General features: G+C 40.7%; 1 protein-coding gene across 2 annotated transcripts in view; it reads right to left on the bottom strand.

The window, feature by feature from the left end:
* vgll4b (vestigial-like family member 4b) overlaps positions 1 to 21,256 on the bottom strand; it is a 65,403-nt gene that overhangs the window by 7,421 nt on the left and 36,726 nt on the right. For both annotated transcript variants that reach the window (XM_084394801.1, XM_084394800.1), the window contains one exon: positions 10,537 to 10,708. In XM_084394801.1, coding sequence (XP_084250927.1) covers positions 10,537 to 10,708 — 172 coding nt within the window. The remainder of the gene's footprint in view (positions 1 to 10,536; positions 10,709 to 21,256) is intronic.

Genomic DNA, 21,256 nt, shown 5'->3' with positions numbered 1-21,256 from the left:
CAGTGCTTTCGAGACGCTTGCTCCGAGACAGGACATTCAGTTATTCGGGATTCTGAATAGCATGAATATACTTTCACATGAAGCTCTTGTGTGTTTTGATGTTTTAGGCTCAATATAATAGTAAATAACGTGCTAACTTTGAGTAGTGTGACAGTGACAAGCCGTCGTATTCAGGGAGCACTCTTCGTGCCGTTGAGCTGGATGTAAAGCAACTCTATTAAAAACATCAACACTTTAACTAACTAGATTGGCGAGATCATTTTCAAGCCATTGCTCTGCCATGACAGAAGTTGACCTAAAGAGAAAACTGGCCAGAGATGTTCGTTTAATCTGGTGCTCTTTGGTCACTTTTGACCGAAAAATGTGACATATTTTAAGTTTTTTTATTTCATCGTAATGGTACAAAACTTGGTAAAGGTTTTGGCACTTGCTGTGTGGACACAAAATGTAAGACCTTTTTAAGACATTTTAAGACCTACACGACCCATTAACCAGCAATTAACAAATATAGCATCAATAGGCTATTTTGAAATAACTTTCTACTTTGTAATAACTTTCTGCGGCCAGCGTTTCTGGAAATGAACGAAATGGTCTTTTTTAGACCTGACAAAATTAAATTTAAAACCTCGGATGAAAATTTGGCCGTTTTTAAGCCGTTTTAAGGCCTTAAAGTTCAGAATTTTTTACTTTTTAAGACCCCGTGGAACACGGTTTTATCAAGTGGAAGCGTTTGGTACTGCAGCCAAACAACATCTTACTGAAAGCTCATGTTTTGAGATATCAGGCTTCTTCTTTAGAGTTATGGCTTTGATTATCTTGCAGTTTTAGAGTATAAAACGCGATTTTGAACATTTATATTTCTTATAAAAAAAAAGAAAATCATAATACACATAAAATTCTGTTACTTTAAGTTCACTTTTTTAACTTTTTTTCACTCCAGCAATAGGGCTGAAACGATTAGTCGACATTGTCGACAACGTCGACAATAAAAAATTGTCGACAAATATCTTTGTTGTCGAGTAGTCGTTTGATCCCACGTGACCTAATGTAAGGGCCTGCAATATCGCGATTTGACCGCTACGGCGCTGTAGCGCTAGAGTGTAATGCAGCCGTTACAAATGCTATTGCGGTAGAAGAAAACACAGCGCGAATTATGACGGAGTGCAAACGAATCTGAACTAGTAAGGTGTGTAAAGTTTCACAAAACTGCAAACCAAGAATGCTGTCGTGTGCAATACATGCAAGGCGGAACTTGCTTTTCACGGGAGCACAACATGCATGTTAAAACACTTAAAGAGGAAAAACCCGGCACGAGACGAGCCGGTGAGAGGTGAATGTTCTCCAGCTGGAGCTAAATAACTAGCAGTAAATCTCTTTTTAGAGAATGCAATACTACTAATAATAGCAATAATATTAACAATAATAATATAATTACAGTAATGTGATGATTCATTTTTGCATAGAATAAAGCTTGATCGAGCTTAGGAGTCGGGGCTGTTTTTATTATTGTAGCTCTATTAGGTAACGTTATTACAGTCTTATCCCTTGCCTGTATTTTGTTACATATTCATGAAGACTTACAAAAGGAGATGTTATGAAGAATATCATGTCAGTTAATTTTTTATACTGTAAATTAAAAGGTGAATGAGAATGTCTCTGTCAGCTCAGCTCAATTGTCATATCAATAAAAAAAAAAAAAAAAAAGATTCTTATAATAATTGTTTGCAGTTTAAGTGTGTCTGTAATGCAGCTGATAATTTTTTTTGTTTATTTTTTTCTATTGAAAGAGAACAGAATATTTAAACAATGCTTAGAGAGCATTTGTGTGTGATTTGAGTTGGACAGAAATCTGAAAACTTAAAGTCCCTGTAAAGGCAATTCTACAAAAAAATTCTAAACACATTATAAGTGCTAGAAATGTATTGCTAAAACATGTTACAAAGACTGAGAACTGTGAAGTACTAAATTGTGGAGTTAGACCGTTTAACAGTTTTTCACCCTTGCTGTGAGCCGGATTTTTTGGGCGGGGCTAAAACGGGGGCTCGATGACGCACTGCGACCCCCTGAGCTTGATTGGGCCCCTACTTGATGACGCACGGAGTCACTAAGCCTATCGCTCAATAGACCTTTTTCACAATAACCGGAAATACGTAATCGTTGTGGAAGCGGAGTTCCTGTCAAGCGTCAACACACCAGAAAAACATAAACGCGGGCAAGTTTAAAATGGATCAAAGAGTCTACACAACTTCATTAACGGATTTGCCAAATATTACATTTGCTGATGTGACGACTCGTAGAGGAAAACTCCATCACCAAAAAGAAAAAAAGAAATAAAGGGTAAAAAAAATTTCCACACGGAATTTGTCCATAAATATCAAGGTAAGTAGAGAGCGAGGCTAACTGTTACTGAACTGTTAATTAAAATGACACATCATTAGCGTGTCAATAGCTCTTGCTAGTTGCTTGCGCCATTTTTTATGTTGCTTTGACTGCGGAGGAAGTAGATTACCACGACGATTGCGTATTTCCGGTCACAAATACGGAAGTTGTGAGAAAGGTCTATCGCGAGTTACTATCAGACAGCCTACAGTTTGCTAGCTACTATGCCCACGGCTCTGGCTATGCCTTCGTCATGTAAATGCGTATTCCCTGGATGCAATCACTTAGAAAACAGATCGGTGTCCTTATTTAAATTTCCGAAAAATGATCATATCAAGAGGAGGTGGATTTATCTTGTGAAGAGCTAACGTTACCTTGATGGAGAGCTGATGATCACCACCACACCCGCCTCTGTAGAGATCAGGATAGTTTACTTTCGTTGGAGACAACTGGAATTCACTGATAATCCGCTGTTACTGGTGAATGGGGCCGAACTGACTATCTCCCGCTGTCCGCTTCGGCCTTCATCCTCCCGTCGCGCCGACATGCACCGTGCACGAGCTGTGCGCGAGTCATATTTCCCGCGAGTGGGCGTGGTTTCAGCGCAGCCAGCGGACACGCCCCCAGCGTTTGAGAGCTGAGACTACTGCTCATTTTTTCGAGATTTTGATAGCTTATTTTATTTACTTGGCGGCTTTTTTAATCATTGAAATTGGGCTGGGTGGCTAATAACACATTTTTCGGTGGTATGACAAACTCAGAACACATACTTAATTTTGACTTTACAGGGACTTTAAAGAGAATGACCTGTTTAGTTGCTCAAAGTTCATTAAAACAACCATTTCAAAAGCTGAAGTGATTTTCTTTTTTTATATTATAGTTAGAATATGTATAACTCCGTGTTTTAACTAATTGAAAAGGCTGAATAATCGTTCCAAACGTACTGATTAGTCGGCGAAATAATCGATGAATAGTCGATTAATCGTTCTAATAATCGTTAGATTAATCGATTATCAAAATAATCGTTTGTTGCAGCCCTATCCAGCAATAATCTGCCAATTGTCGTCTTTTTTAAAAAGAGATCAAGTTTCAGTCTGTGCTTCAAGATTCATTCAAGCATTCAAGATCTATGACAGTTTAAGTTAGAAATTAAATGTTTAGTAGAGATGCACCGATTACAATTTTCTAGGCCGATTCCGATTTCCGATTTTTCATTGAGTTTGACCTGCCGATACCGATTTTAGCCGATTCCGATTTTTTTTTTTTTAACCACTTTAAAGCACACACAAATATTTATTTTCGATCTTTTCTTTTACCCTTTCACACATAAGTTTAAAATATTCTAACTGACACCCCCTCCCCCACCCCAGGAGTGAGTCAAGGCGAACGTTCCCTTTAATGTTTCCATGGCGACGCGTCACGCGTCACACCGCAGCCACAATAATACTGTATGACAGATGTGTCGCTTTTATTCCGCTTTTCCTTTTTTATTCAAAATATTCACAAACTTGCTTACCAGGTCATCAACTAGCCTATCTGATATTCCGATTCTCAAATACATTCAAGTGAGTGTGTTTGGTCGTTTAAAAACCTTATAAATAATCTTGATCTATAACATGAGATGGGCGCCGCAATGTTGTCCTGTCAGTCGGATTTACAGCACGTGAATTCATCAGTTTCTCCCGAAATAAATGCAAGAAAGTGGCCGGTGAACTGAGAAGAATAGAGTACACTTTATAGTTACTTCCACTATGTTTGTCTGATATGAATAACACATGTCGGCAAATTATATTTGAATAGATTGTTATTGCTGCTTCCACAGACTTCAGTGTGTATTTTACAAACTCCAAATGTACTGTTACTCGTGCTTATGTGTATTTAATATCTGAAACCTAAAATAAACATTATGAGGTTGAAAACACTGCTTAGTTCAGTTCAGTTGTGATATATATGACAGCGCTGAACGCGTCCGACTCTGGCTCAGCGCCAGCCAACGCACGAAAGCACAGTTTGAATCTGGCAGTGATGCGACGTCACTAAACATCCTAAATGTGCCGCCGCGGTAACGTTACTCTCAGGGGCACAGAAATAAAAATCCCATGAGACCGTACCGCTCAAAAGGTTAATCGAGTTCATTTGACCAGCATAAAATCGGCATACATTTCGGACTGACCGGCCGGTCGCCGGTCATGGCCGATCACGTGAAAATCGGCCAATTCCGGTCACCAGCCGATCAATCGGTGCATCTCTAATGTTTAGGTCTATGCTCAAAAAGTGAATAAATGGATTATAAATACAGAGTAAATATAATTTAGTAAAAAAAAAATAAAAAAAAACTTAAAACAAAATAAAAAACATGATCAAGCTAAAATACAGTACATTCATTTCATTGACCAAAAAAAAAAAAAACATTTGGGTTGATTTCTGTCCGACACACGAAGAGCACCAGAGGGTTAAGTTAACAGCATGATGCTTCGTCTAACAGTTCCCCTACAAAACACATGCAAGTGAACGGATCGACACACTGAAACCGTACGCAGGATGAATAAGGAAGGCAGTCTTTACAGAAGTGATGTGAAGAACTCCACAAGACTCACTTTAGTCACAGATGCAGGCCAATAAAACTAGGGACATTTTCTCATAATAGCATTTCATAGCCGTGCGGCAAAACCTCACGATTCCACCACGGATCTTGGCAGGAAGATCTCTCTCTTATTTCTCCTTTAAGTCACTGGACCATCGCCCACAAAGATACAGGAAACATCTGGGAGAAATCAAGACGAGGAAAGCAGAACCACAGGATACAGGCAGAGCTGTGGAGATGGTTCTTCGGTTCAGACGCACTGCTCAATATCAGCCATGTTTCTAGCTTTCTTATAACAAATCATTTAAAAAATGTGCTTTAAAACATCAGCCAAAGAGCTTTATTAATAGCGTGAGCCGTTAAACTAGTGTTACATTTATATTTCTTAATGAATACATCGACTTCCCATTTGTAAATGTTAAATGTGGTTACTGAAGCTGCTAAAACATGTCGGCACGCTGATTATTTTTGGCGCAGGTTTTAAAAGGAGCCTCCAAAAAGGTAAATGGCAGTTTCAGAGTTTGGATCCGTAACACACACACACACACACACACACACACACACACACACACACACAGTGCGTAATCAGTTTAAAACCGTTCGGCTAACTTGCTTTGACAAATTATAATCCAAACGCAAATGAGCCACTCGTGTGTTTGTTTATATATATATAAAAGTTAGCAGAAAAACATTATTTTATAAACCCTGACCACACTGGCACTGCCTTTTCATGACTCTGTTTGGCTGGCTTTGAATGCATGAGAAATACGCAGTTTCCAAGTTCCCAGCAGGAACACACAGGCTGAAGTGGATTATTCCCAACTCCAGGAGAACATATGAAATCAGACGGCAGTCTTTACTCGCTTCCTATAGGGAGATTTAGGTCAAACATTGAAAGTATGGACTGCTAATAATAACGTTCTGATCTACACTGCTTAAAGAGACCATTTTATAACTTTTAAGTCTTGTTTTCAGGCTCTACTAGAGCAGGTTTTCCTGCTTGAATGTTGATTATGTTCCTCATATTCTCCATTGTTGCAGCTCCTCTCTTCCCAGTCTGTCAGTAACGCTCTGTTTACTTCCTGTCTCTATGAAGCCCCTCCTTCTGAAAAGCACACTGTGCTCTGATTGGTCGGCTGGAGCAGTGTGTTGTGATTGGTCGAGCGCTTCGAGTGTGTCTGGGAAATGTCCCGCCCCTTACCATAACCGCCAGTTTAACACACTACTAACTAACTCAACCAGGCCCCGCCCCTTTATTCTGCGCATTAATTATTCAAATGAGGAAGAAACTCAAGACTACACTGGAGGCGTTTCAGGCGTTCAACAGACACTGATATAGAGAATAACTCCTTTTTCATGATCAAACAGCAACACTACACACACTAAACACAGATGGAAAACAGCACAATAGTTCCTATTCTCTTTAAACAACGTCGATTTGACATTGTGTTTGTGTTTAACTTCTTGTGCTCAAATTTAACAGTACGAGTTGTTTTAAACTTCAACTAATATATGTATGCTCAAACAGCCACACTACACACTAAACACAGATGGAAAGCAGCAGAATCGGCCCTATTCTCTTTAAACCTTCCTTTAAAGATGTCACTTTCAGTCATTTAGACGTCAACAGGAACAGTGAGCTTTATTCAGCATTGGGGCGTCTCCAGTGGGACAAGCTTCCAGAACGCAGTGGGCCGACCGGATAACAGGCCCTTTGTTTTCATGGAAGCAGTGAAAATGAGAAAATGGCCCCCACCCCGACACAGGCCCACTCGACGACAATATGTCTCCCGGAGTCTCCTGTTTTATTAGCCTAGGAGTTTTCACTGGCAGCGCTGAGGGAGCTGCGTATGAGGAGTCGTATCTCTGTGTTTTAAACTGTTTAGTCTGGCACGAACAGAGAGGATTAGACCGTAAACACACGCGTAGACAAACTCCTTACAAAGCCTACAGATCAAAAACAAGCATAACATGAAACAACTCTAAACACTCGTAGACAACGACGCATTCATTACTACAACAGAAATGCTTAAAATAACTTTACAACTCTGGACAAAAGCTTATGGTGAGCAGAAACACAGGAAGAGTGATTTTCTTTCCCAGCCCCCACTCCTTCATTCCCTTCTATAGAGAAGCGGGATCATGGAAACCTGAGCTGCTCCAGTCTGGGGTGTCCGGTTTCTCCCGCACACTCACCACGAGAAGAACGGCTCATTCACATCCATCCTGATCAAAATCACATCAATATGGAGGAACACTGAGGAAAATGAACAATTCAATCCTCAGTTCAAATGTAAACGTATTCCTACTCTTGGAAAAACAAGGAAAACATTGTGTCATAAAACCTTTTTTTTTGAGGTCAGGGTCTAAGAAAAAAAAAAGAGAGGTATAAAAACAGCACAAACCAAAGTCTTTTGTTTCACGAACACTTCAGCTCGAACCGTTTGCACAACTCGAATCTCTGAAGTCGAATTAAATGCGCTTTAAATAACTTATTTTCTAATTAGAACTATACTGTTAATTTGGTTTGCTAAAGATTAATTGTCAAATAGTTCACTAGATAATAAATGTTGCAACTAAACGATACACACACAATCCAAACCACTTGCACTTCAACAAAACAAAAAACTCTTCATCTGAAGGGCCTGAATTTCATCTTGGAAAATGAGGGGGAAACTCCCCCCTTAGGTGAATCTTATGGGGGGGGGGGGGGGGGGGGGGGGTAATTTGAGGGGGGAGTTTAGAGTTTTTATTTTGTTTTATTACATTTATCTGGCCTAAATGTATGCTCACTCATTGCACTTTTACAATGGGGTAATTTTGTTTTTAAGAATTTACACAACACAAGGAAGCTTGATTTCAATCTTTGAATTAAATTGAAAAAAGTAGCACAAATAAATACAATAGAATAAAGATACCAATAAAGAGAAGGTCTTCGGTCTAACACTAGTATTCAGAAATACTACAGAGACTGAATAAAGTAATCAAATGTAAAATAACACTGGGTAGTATTTTAGTCCTGACTCAATTAAATACATAGCTTTCATTTTAAGGAATCAGGATTAATAGCCTATGTTTTGTTGTTTTGACAACCAAATTAATGACAGACACATATGGCTGCTGTCACTGTAAGAGCTAGAGCACGGATCCTGTGTTCATTATACGGTCACGTGCGATTAATGCCTATTTAAGACAAAACCGACTGTTTGTGAGGCGGCTTTACTCTACGTATGTGTGTGTGCAGAGAAAAAAAAAACCCATCTCTCAGACAGCGCGCAAGTACCGAAGAGTTTAAAATCGCGTGAATGTTTAAACTGGTAAGACTTAAAAAGACGTGCAAATGGTAAACTTTAGTTACTCATGATGCAATGCTGGCCCGATTATGCAAGAGACAATTCCGTCTATCCCGACTCCCGAAACGAGTGTATTATCGCCGCCTGCAGCGCTTAACGATTACCTTCTGCAACCCATTTAGAGAGACGAGAGCTAGAAGACGCAGCACCGCTGAATCACTCACGCTGTTTGTGAAATTGCGTCTCGCAGATAGTTTTATAATTACTGATTTGATTTTATAATCTGTGTGGATTAATTTACCAATACAACCTACACGCTAAAGTGAATCAATGTTTGCGGGAATTTCCCGCATTATAAGTGGGAGACCTGCGGGAATGATTAAAATTATGCGCAATACCCGCGCCGAAATTCAAGCCCTGCACTGAACAAGAGCACATTCTGTACATCAACTAGCAAACGCGGTGTGAGGCCGTGAACGGGATCTTGTCATTAGTCACTTCAGAAGGCAAGCGGGAAACCAGGTAGGGTTGGGCGAGGTCTACCAATTTGGTATCAGACGATGTCTACAGTGAAACATCAGCTGACCACTAAGGAGCGAATGTACAGTGACGTACAAACTCGTTTGCATAGCGATGATGTTCTTAAGATGTTATTGTTAAGAAGGTGCAACTCTCATCACTAGCAGGACATAACCTGTGACGGCTGCCAAAGATTTAAAGTTTAAAACAACCCGTGCAGTTCAATTTGAGCACAAGAAGCTAAACAAACACAATGTCAAAGTGACATTGTTTAAAGAGAATAGGCCCTATTGTGCGGTTTACCATCTGTGTTTAGTGTGTAATGTTGCTGTGTGATCATGAAGAAGCTCCAGTTCTTCTCTATATCAGTGTCAATGTTTCTGAACTCCTGAAACGCCTCCAGTGTAGTCTTGAGTTTCTTCCGGGAACGAACACGTCACAATATTTCTCATAATAATGAATGCGCAGAATAAAGGGGCGGGGCCTGGTTGAGTTAGTTAGTAGTGTGTTAAACTGGCGGTTATGGTAAGGGGCGGGACATTTCCCAAACACACTCGAAGCGCTCGACCAATCACAACACACTGCTCCAGCCGACCAATCAGAGCACAGTGTGCTTTTCAGAAGGAGGGGCTTCATAGAGACAGGAAGTAAACAGAGCGTTACTGACAGACTGGGAAGAGAGGAGCCGCAACAATGGAGAATATGAGGAGAATAATCAACATTCAAGCAGGAAAACCTGCTGTAGTAGAGCCGGAAACAACATTGCCATGCTAATTAGCACTTTAATCTCTGAGCTTTTGTTGTTCTCACCGGCTCTTGCACTCGGATCCTAATTTACAGGACAAATTGGTGGTCATAAATCAGTGCGCTGCTCTGCCCAGCACCAGTGTGGCTTCTCTCTTCTGAACAGCGGCTCTCGTGTCCCAGAATGCCGCTCTTCCAAACGGGTCTGGAATGTAGGGAATGTTGAGCTCTGCCATGAGGGCTCGGCCAGCACTACACACAGCCCATGTGCTCGTGCTCCACTGCAAGCTCGGGAATCCCAGGAATCCCAGGCCTTCAGCACATTCCCAAGCATTCCCGAAGCTCTTTCTGCAGGAACACTGCCCTAACTTAAAGGGATAGTTCACCCAAAAATTAAAATTAGCCCATGATTTATGGACTTCAAAACAGAAACAGCCATTCACTGCCATTATAAAGCTTGGAAGAGCAGGACATTTTTTAATATAACTCATGTGTTCGTCTGAAAGAAGAAAGGCATATACACGTAGGATGGCCTGAGGGAGAGTAAATCAAGGGCTAATTTTAATTTATGGGTGAACTATCCCTTTAAGCTGGTTTCTAAAAACGACCAACCAGATTTCCACAATGGTGGAACACACACACACACACACACACACACACACACACACACACACACACACACACACACACACACACACACACACACACACACACACACACACACACACACACACACACTAACCCTACCCCTAAACCTACCCATCACAGGAAACATTCTGCATTTTTACTTTCTCAAAACAACTCATCCTGTGTGATTTATAAGCCTTTTGAAAAGTGGGGACCGCTGGCTGGTCCCCACAATGTAGGTGATCTCAGGTTTTACTATTCTTATGGGGACATTTGGTCCCCACAGTGTAATATAAACAAGGGCACACACACACACACACACACACACACACACACACACACACACACGAAGCATCCAAATTGAGATGTGAAATTAGCAGTTCCACTTACAACTGTGTGGCGAGCAGCCGGCTCATCTTGCAGTCGATGTCCTGGTCCGGTTGGTCCGCGCTGTGTTTCCTCTTGCTGGGGCTGATGGGAGGAGGACCGGTCCGGTGATTGCTGACCGCAGAGGACAGGGACATGGACTGCATTCTGGACTCGCCTCTCAGAGCAGCCTCACCTGCAAACACAACACAACTAGCATTAATAACACGGTAACAGTCCTCCGTATCGCAGCACTAGAGTGGATGTTGCTTGTGTAGGGCGTGTGAGAAAGAGGGCTGCCCTCGACTGCCCCGACTAGTAGTCATTCATTTAAGCCATTAGTCTACTAATCGTGCGTTTATATTAATAAATCATAATAACGAGCCTTTAATTGCCTATATAAAATACATAGCTTAATCAGCACACAAATTCACACATAAAGCTTGCCACGGCGCACCGGCAAACATATGATTATGAATGTGTTGTGGAAAAAAACAGACTGAGACCGTCTAAACATTTAAATCATTTATTGGTAATGTTTTCGACTGCAGAGATGAAGTCGACGATGCTGACTTTAATGCGGATTACATAATCAGAAAATGGTTATTTCCATTGGAATCTGTTCATTCAAATGTTAAAATGTCAAGCTTTCTATAGACATATTTCTCATGTCTGTGAGGCAAGTATTCGCCGAGTTCAAGAGCGCCATTCTTTTACTGAGGCACAACGTTTTGTTGTTATTGTGAGTTTACCAAAATAAAAGCAGAGCCTTTACAGTTTGCATTACTCTCTGAATGGCCGAAATGAGAGAGTATTTTAGGTCACATGCAGTGATGTGTGTCGTGTAGTAAGCGCTCTCTCCACACAAACACTTGAATATGCACCTAATAATAGCACACATTTATCTAGATTACCATTAGAGCAAGTGGACTAGTAAAGTTGCTGCTACTTACATGTTTCAAGTGATAAGCCATATTTGAATGAATGACAGGCGAATGTTTGGGTCCTTCAAAAGCCAGCGGGATTGCACCACTTTTCCGAGTTTTGGGTTTTTTTTTTCTGCGACTAATACAATTTTGGTCGACTATTAGGGGGCGGCCCTAGTGAGAAGTGACGTCTTGTCATGTTGGATGGATTCAGGGTTGACGCGGTTAAAATGTTCTTCTAAAGTGTTTGCAGAGTAATATAATTTCCTGAGAAAACGCAATCCATAGCAGTTTAATAAATATGTTTAGGAGATACGAGCATCTGGCATGAGGAACATAGCAGTGGGTCTTCATGTGATAATACAAACTGGCGTGCGGTTCGCCGCTGTGTATATACAGTCAAACCAAAAATTATTCAGACACCATACGTCATTTTTTATATTATTTACTAGTGGGTGCAGGACACTATAGGCTAGTTCATTTCTGTAAGTGAGGAGTCTGAGTAAATGTTGGTTTGACTAGGATCTGATCCCAGCAAATATTGATAAAGATGCGAGAGAGCAGACGACAACCAACCGAAGCGTAAATAATCCACTCTACAGACGAGTCGTTTACCAATGGATAAACATCAATGGATTCTGTGCAAACAGCTCACTCACTATGCTGTCGTCTGCTGTTAAAATCACTTTTTTAAATAATGAATTGGACTAAATTAAACCCCATCTATATGAAATGTATTATATCAGCCACAAGGCTGCCCCATTAAAACCCACAGCGGTCGACCACTGCATTATATTACACATGAAAGCTCCAGGTCAATATAGGCACTGCTTTGATGTTGATTTTCAGATCATAAAAACCATCAAATCACACAGAGAGAAGAATCACAGCAATCACCATAAACCCACTCATCATTCTTTCCTTTGACATGGTTCTCTATTTTTGTTTCAAGGACACTTGACTTGATCTCACCACCATATCAGAGCAGAGAAAGCATCAGACATTGATGCACTAAAGCACTTTGAAAACTCTGGACTGCATTGATACACAGAGGCTGCAGTCTCAATATTTGTACAGTAAATGCCTTCACAATCTTTGCCTTCTATTTGCAATCAAGTAGAGAGCACAACAAACCTCGTTCTCTGCAAACGTACTGCACTACGGCTGTCGAATAAAAATGTAAATTTTTGTCAAATAAAAAAAAAACTGGTGTGTCAAGAGGCGCGCGAGACATGATGATGTCATGACTGACACGGTGTGTTTTTGTTAGCTTATCCAGTAATAACTTGAAAAATGTCGGAAAAGGCCTGCTGACGAAAACCCTCTCAGTCGGAGGCAAAAATTGTGCAACAACACTTGACCAAACCTGCACATCAGTCAGAGCTGTGTGTGTGTGTGTGTGTGTGTGTGTGTGTGTGTGTGTGTGTGTGTGTGTGTGTGTGTGTGTGTGTGTGTGTGTGTGTGTGTGTGTGTGTGTGTGTGTGTGTTCATCAGCTGAAACACTCAACAGAAAGCGCTCAGCACTCACTCAGATCAAGCTGAGCATCTGGTGTTTTTGATGATCAATATGTAGATGTAGATGATTTCCCTCGTGTGGTAATATTTTTCCTTGTAATAATGTATGGTTTGAAAAATTTGAACTGCTGCATCTGTGTAGATGAGAGAAGCAAAGTGTGTGTGTGTTGTGCACACGCTAGATTATGGCCAAGCATGCGCTCTTAAAATAGCATCTGAATAACGTGCCACCGACTCTAGATGAGGTTTCTCCTGGTCAGTGGCGGAATTGTTTTCTGAAACTGCAAAATAGCACCAGGGAACGTTTGTGCCGGAACACGCCTCCTCTCTTCGCTGAACCGCCCCCGGGAGCGCAAGTTCATTCCCTAATTCACCGACGTGCGTCTGTGGAGGGAAAAGTCCGCTGTGCGTCGGGAGCAAAATAGAAATGACGCTGTACAAAGTCAATTGCGCTGGGTGCGAGATAGGGCCCTGTGTGTTCATGTAGTTCATTACGCTGTGTGTTGAAGCATGTTTTCTCAGGTCACTGATGCACAAACAGTTTAACGCACTATTGTAACCTAATGTTCCTTGCATGCACATTAAGGAAAATGTAAATATTTTTAAGAACAATTGTTTCAAAACTTAATGCACTTGAAAAAGTGAATGTCATTTCATTTCAATAAAAGATGCAATACTTGATTTGGTTTATATTTGCTTATTGCGCTCGTGTTCATTGAAGACAATACAGTATTTTTTCCCTCTAACATTAAGTATTGCCTCTAGAATTTGAATATAATTTGAATTTTTATAATATTTCAGAAAGCCATGTTTACAGCCCTAAACTGCACGGGAGGATTATAATGCAAAAAACAACAACAACAACAACAACAACAACAACAACAACAACAGGGATGTGTCTCTCGAAGCGTCATTACAACACTGTGCTGGAAGATTCCTCTCAATCCACTCAAATATGAGACGCAGCACAAGGGCACTCGGTGCATTTGCAGGCACTGTGTGGGAGTTAGGCCGGAAAATTACAACTGGCACGCTCTCTCCAATGGGACTTTCCACTTGCGATGAGGTTAACTAAGCCCGAGAAAGTGTGTATGAAGCCAGACCTGAATTTCACAGCACAGCACTGCATTGGTGCATTTATTTACAGAGTAAAATGATGAATACAGATGGTAAGAAATAACCTCTCCCACACTAAAGCCTCATAAAATAAGCCATGCATGCATTCAGTCGACTTCAGAGTCAAGTAAACGAAGGATAAAGCTCAGATGGACGAGCTCACGAGGTACTTCCCAAAACAAGCGGCCTATTTTCCCGACTGGCATGTTTCGGCTCGTCGGTCCGAGCGTCATGGCAACGGCGCTGACATCATCGTTTTTGGCAAGAGCCGGAGCTGCTAATAGAGAAAAGCTTTAGACGAGCGCAAACGACCACAGCACCCCGACACACGATAGCTTACAGTCGAACCAAAAGACATTCAGACACCAGATATCATTTTTTATATTTCTTTACTAGTGTGATCAGGACACTATAGTTCATTTATGTAAGTGAGGAGAGCAAAATACAGTAAACTGTGACATATTATACCCAAATATTCTTCATTCAGTGACTACCAGTGAAACTTTGGGACCAAAAATGATTGGGACACTTTGAGCTGATCATGTTTTGCTGAAGTGTTTTGTCTTTAATTGCTAATGCTCTTTTTACACACAGACTGAACACAATGAAGCATTGCTTGGTGATTGGTTGAGCTAAACTGGTATTATCTAATTGTGTAGTTAAATTTAACAGCTGACAGATATTCAACATAATTCATGTGCGAGACAGTCTAACAGAAGGATGGACAAAACCAGTCAAATATCCACTGAGTTCTGCTCATATTTTATTACCATTTTCTAGCGAATAAACTGTGATAATGTGAGAAATGTTGAAAGTGTCTGAATAAATGTTGGTTTGACTATGTGTGTGTGTGTGGGTGTGTGTGTGTGTGTGTGTGTGTGTGTGTGTGTGTGTGTGTGTGTGTGTGTGTGTGTGTGTGTGTGTGTGTGTGTGTGTGTGTGTGTGTGTGTGTGTGTCTCCAGAGGTGTGGGCTGCCCTGGTGCGATTCATTTATCATCACTGAAGAATACTGTACAGAGACAGGCGTTGAATGATGAAGAACAGTGTGTGTAGAGGAGCAGGGCTACAGTCGGTCTTCAACAAGCATTAAGTGTTGTCTATCGCACTACTCGAACAGGATTGCTTTCTCAAATGATAAATAAATAGTTTTACACACAGATGTGAAGTTTTCAAGCAGCAAAAGCGTGAAAAATCTGGAGGTGGTCCAAAAATTACTTTGAATAATTGCTGTCCAAATAGTGCTTGAGTTGCATTTAATCAACGATCATGCCATGCACTGATACGCCTGTAGTTATCACTGAAGGGCCAGTGTCGAGTCTGCACTGCAAAAGCACATTTCAGTCACATCAGAACTGAGAAAAATGGTTCCTGTGAATCTGAGGACAGCTGAGCCACACCAGGCACAGGAAATATCATCGTCTAAAAGACCAGAATTCAAAGGCCGCAGTTTCCCGTGGAGCAGTCGGAGAGGATTTCTCCTGAATTACCGTGGCGTGTGAATTGTGCTCAAAGAAACGTTGCCTGATCTTCTCTGAAGAGCGTCCCGCACACTCAGCCGACAGACACCACAGTCAATGAATGAAAAAGCCTATCCAGTGATGAAACGTGTTCTGCGTTCACACGAATCTTGTGCGATGTCCTAAACTGCCGGGATAATCACACAACACGCACACGTCCGCTAATGTCGTCCACACCTGATTCACAGACTAATGACTCCTTTAAACCGCTTCACTTTAATGAATGGTTAAATAGCTGATCTGTCCAGCACTGAGCTCACGACACGACTGAAGCGGTGTATAACACATCGGTGACACTTTACAATAATGTTCCGTTCATTAAACTCTAGTTAACTACATTAGTTAACATTAACTATTAATAAACTGCACTTCTACAGCATATATTAATCTTTAATCTAATGTTAATTTCACCATTTACTAATAGCCTTATTGAAATCAAAAGTTGTATGTTAACAGTTAATGCACTGTGAACATGAACAGCTGTATTTATTATTAACCAACATTAACAAAGATTAATAAATAGGCCTACTGTAACAGATGTATTGCTCATGGTTCATGTTAGTTAGCCTAATACATTAACTAATGTTAACAAATCAAACCACATGTACTGGGAGGAACACCTCTTAAAATGAGAATGTAAGTGTGTTTACCTTTTTTTTTTTTGGTAAGAGTGTTTAGCAAGATTTAACCTTAATAAACAACTGCATTTTCAGGTTATTTATATGACGAGGTGTAGAAAACGGACCTGAGTGAAACCAGGAAAAGAAAAAAATTGCAGAGCAAGTTGTTGTTAGCTGCTAATTGTATTCAATTGTGTATAGTAGAGAATTAGACTTTTTAATGCTACTTTTTTGATATTGATATGATTATATACAAAAAATAATGATTAGGTCTAGCAAAGAAGGATTTTATCTTACAAAGTTATGAAATCCAGTGGTAAATTCACAGCTTTAAAAAAAAATTATTAAAAGAGGGCCAGAAAGGATGAGTGTCCGTCGGCCACCGAAGACCAACACTGACCCAGGATAAACCCTGTAACGCTGACAGATTTCTTTTGTAAGCGTCACCTAAAGTCACACACACTCCTGCAGTTGTGATGTGGTTAATGTGGATCCACCAGAAGAATTCGTACATGTTTCGGAGAGAGTGGCTGATGGTTCAGTGCTCAGCGCTCATGTAAAGCCTGTGGGACAGCGTTCGCAACTGAATCAATACATTTTATGTGGGAGAGTTTGGTTAAACACGGAGAGAGCACCAAGCACAAACAATGGACGAGTGTGTGGCAAACAAATCAGGTTTATCAGGTTCGATTATTAAAGGTGAACGAAGTAACTTTTTTCCCTTAACCGAACAGCTTCGGAGTCATCGGAAAGGTTATATGACTGTTTTGGGGTTGAATGGTGGTCTTCTCGCACCCCCGAGGGCTCGTGAGACGAAAAACCACCCTTGCAACTTTGGGCCGGCGGGCTGCCAGGAAGGCCTCAGCGTCAGGAAGTATCGCGTGATATCAGGTCTCGCGATGTAACGAACTGCTTTACGGCACTGCACACATACACCATCTAAACATTTATATGCTAGCCTTCTGTGTATCATACACACCTCAGTGGACATGGCTCGGTGCGCTCGCCGGCTTCTTTGAAAACAAATGCACATGACCAGCGGGAGAAGATGGGATGAGCCAACGAGTTTTGACGACAGTGTTGTCAAATATCTATTCTGAAGCTGTAGGGGGCGCTCTATAGAGAAACCAGCGAGCAAAAAGCGATAGCACTGCATAGTGCTGCTTTAAGGCTTTTAATCTCCAGGATCTGCCGGTCGATCCGCTCCATTTCTGCTGGTGCTCCGGACACCAGTGCTACCAAGTAAAAAAGTTAATTTCGAGCTCTGTTTATGATTATCAATGTTGAAAACAGATTATATTTTTGTGGAAACAGTAACATTTTATTTTTTCAGGATTCTTTGATGCATTTGTTTAAAAAATAAATCTTTTGTAACATTATAAATGTCTTTACTGTCACTTTTGATCAATATAACGCAGGATAAACTTTTAAAAGGTAGTGTATATTCCAGTTTTGATTTTAAAATGGCATATCCATTAGGGGTGTAACGATACACAAAACTGACGGTTCGGTACGTCCCACGGTTTTGACGTCTCGGTTCGGTTCGGTTCGGTTCATTTAGGTGGAGTGGGGGGCTTAGAAAGCTAAAATTGATTCTTTTTTTTAAACTGTGCTTTAATTAACAAATTGTGTCCTTGTCTTTAAATTAATTCAATTACAAGTAAACGTTTCGCAAGGATAAAAAAAAATATCTGCTAATGCTGTAAACTATATAGGAGCCCTTACTTGCACATTACTATAACATTAAAGCTTAACAACAGAGCCTAGACTTTTAGCCTAAATTCAGTTGCTATTTATTTTTTAGATATAATAATAATAATCAACACTCAAGTAACAAATTGTATGAAAACATGTAAACTGCACATAAGGCAGTTTTTACATTAACATTTTTACTCTAATTTATTACTGAAATATAATAATTTACACAGTTGCTGTCATTTTCATGACAGATATTTTAAACATACATTAAATAATCAAGATGTCATTAACAGGTTAAGTAAAATATAATATATAGGCTAATATAGTGCATTTATTTAGTGAAAGAGTTAATTTCCTTAGCAAACCAACAAGCTGTGGACACTGAATGACTTGCCTGAGGTAAATAAAGCTATGTGAAAAACTAAGCGTTTTATTGACGTATTTCCGCTGTTGAAACACTGACTGAGCGATTACACGAGTTATGATGTCTTTCAGTAAGTATACTGTATCTTTCAACATACCTTCAGGTGTCCATTCATGTTTATTCTGTAACTGAGGAAGAGAATCGCGTTTACTCGCGCTCCGCGCTGCCGCTTGAAATGAGGAGCCTAGTAGCAGCTAGCCGATGGTGATCTGTCACGCCACATCAAAGAGCGCCAAAACGGCATTTATTGTTTGAATTTCGTGATCAAATAGACAGAATTTGAAAGATTACACCTTGCTTATTATCGAATGTAACAAAACACTGAGCTTATTGCGATTAAATGTGGTTAATGGTGGTTAGGAAACGCTGTATTCGTTGTGTACACATAAGACATGAGGTCCAATGAGCCGGGACAGCAGGGGGCGGGGCGGGCGTGTTCGGTACGCCATGAGAGTATCGCGATTCGTATCGTGGGTGGTGTATCGCGGTTTTTCGGTTCGGTTTGAATATCGTTACACCCCTAATATCCATAATTACAAAAGTTAAGAAAAAGCTCAGGAAAGTTTGTTCAACCACTTGTAATGCTTACGATTTGGTGCAAATGCAAGGAACGAATGCAATCTTTTAATCATAACAAAAATATTATACATGATATAATTGCTGTTTTTGATAAATAAATAAAAAAATAAAAAACTTCAGCAAATCACAGAAGACTCGCTGTCTCAGAGGAAGTCGGAGTTAATAGACTCGCTCCGTTAGTCAAAAGTTTAACTCAAATGGCACTGAAATCAAAGTTTGTCTGCGAAACACTAATTCACCGTCTTCCTCCGGGAAAACAAATCTCCAGCTCGATTTCCTCTCTGCAAAACTTCAGAAGTGCGAAACCCACACGCAGACGTCCTTCACACACTCACGCCTGGAGAAGAGAGAGAACTGAACAAAGCTGCTCTCAACAAACCTGTTGAATTTCACACTTCAGCGAGTCTGTATTTTCTGAGACGACCAGATAAAACCTCCCATCAGCCTCCTCTGGAAGTGCAGGAGCCATTAGAGATGCCTATCAGCGTTAGAGGAGATGAAGCCAATGTCTGATCCCCTGAAAGACTGTCATTATGAGCACGAGTGATCAAAGTCCAGCTCTACTACTGGAGACTTCAAACGTCAAGCCAGAGAGAGGTTGTGTTACAGACCCCAACCCTTCCACACTCGGGCCTCGTACACACTACACTTTTCTCTTCCGTCGACACCGAGACGCCGTTTTTATTAATGAAAACAAAGCTGTTTGTAAACGCCGTTTTCTCGGTGTAGTGTGGACTGTGAGAACGATGACGTAAGTTTAGTCATGTGACACATATTGAACCAATAGATATTGATGTTTATAGCGGTATTGTGCCTGTTATCTGCTATTCACTCTCACACTGCTGCTGAAATAAGTGACTTCACACACTCTTCATATCACAGTCCTGCACAGATGACAGAATACACTCTCATCTGCTGTCCTGCGGTGAAACATGAGCAGTTTTAGCGTTTTAGACCAAACATATAATAGTGAGTGAGAGCGACCTGGACCATCAGGGAATGAGGAGATATTCTGCTCAAACTGATCCTGCCAGAAGAATTGAGTGATAACTTTATTATTTATTTCTCCGTCTGTATGGTCTCAGTGAGCTTTAGTGAGGGTTTACACACGCTTCAGGCGACTCAGTGTGGATGAGAAACATTAGGAAAACGCTAGTGTGGACGGAGAGCCGCTTTAAACGAAAACCCCATTTTCAAATGTACCCGGATTAACGTCGACATTTTCAGAAGACAAAAAGACGACAACATCCAATGCAAATGACACTTTTGGCTCCTGATCTTACTTCCGATGCAGGGCTCGCAAAATCGCCTGCCCAACGTCCCGGGGCTTTTGTGTTTTCCAGTCGGGCTACCAAAATGCATAACCAGCCTGCCCGACGGGCTATCTGAAATAGTGTTCGCTTCAGTCTTGTTATAATCAGATTCAGCGCGTTCTTCATCTTCAATCCGCAGCGGCGCCGAGCGTTCTGCACGTCAGAAACAGAGAGGACAGTGTGTGTGTGTGTGTTCATCTGAGTCTCTCATTGGTCTGTGGTGCTCGTCAATGTCAGAATATTGAGATGACCAATCAAATCAAAGTAGGCGGGCTTTATGTTCACAAGAAGCTGCTGAGCGCGAATTTGAGCAGAGCGACTCGACGCTTCAGTTCACGGTCAAGTGCGAGATAAGATGTAAGTAGCTAAACTAAACATTTCATATTTGACAGCTTTTTTAGGTCATAAATGTGAAACGAATGACAAAAATAATCAGGCAAATGAATATACTTTTGTCGAATTTTGCCATTTGGAACTGAAAATAGGCCTATGTAATGTGACTAATAATTAGTTTACTGTCATTGTGAGGGGACATTAGCATTAACAAAGCCGTTTTCATCATAGGCACAAGATTAATAATGAATGTGTACATGTTGAGAATTAATATACAATTTGTAGCCTTCTGTAAATTAAAGTTCAGCTTTAGGAGGGGAAGAGACGGGGCAAGATGAGGAGACTGAGAGAAAAAGAAAGAGTGATGGATAAGAAGTGAGAGCAGGTATCATCTACTGCCTGCTGACATGGTTTTAAAGCTATTTCTTATCCTTTTTATGGCCTTCAAACGTCTTGAAATGGACATATCCGAGAAATAAAAAATTTGAACCCCCTAATAACCTTAAATGTAGGACCTCTTTGATTATAAAGCCCTGTCTACGGCCCTGTATTAGGAATAAGATCAATAATGAATGTGTACTAGAGATGTGACGATGATAATATTCTCCCACCGGTTAATCGACTTGTGACAACACCGGTATTACCGATTTCATCGTGGGGGTGGGGGGTGTAGTGTGATGTAATTTTTTTTTTTACATGGCGT

Source organism: Rutilus rutilus, assembly GCF_951802725.1.
Source record: "Rutilus rutilus genome assembly, chromosome: 22".
Classification (NCBI taxonomy): Eukaryota; Metazoa; Chordata; class Actinopteri; order Cypriniformes; family Leuciscidae; genus Rutilus; species Rutilus rutilus.
This window is presented reverse-complemented; position numbering and strand designations above follow the sequence as displayed.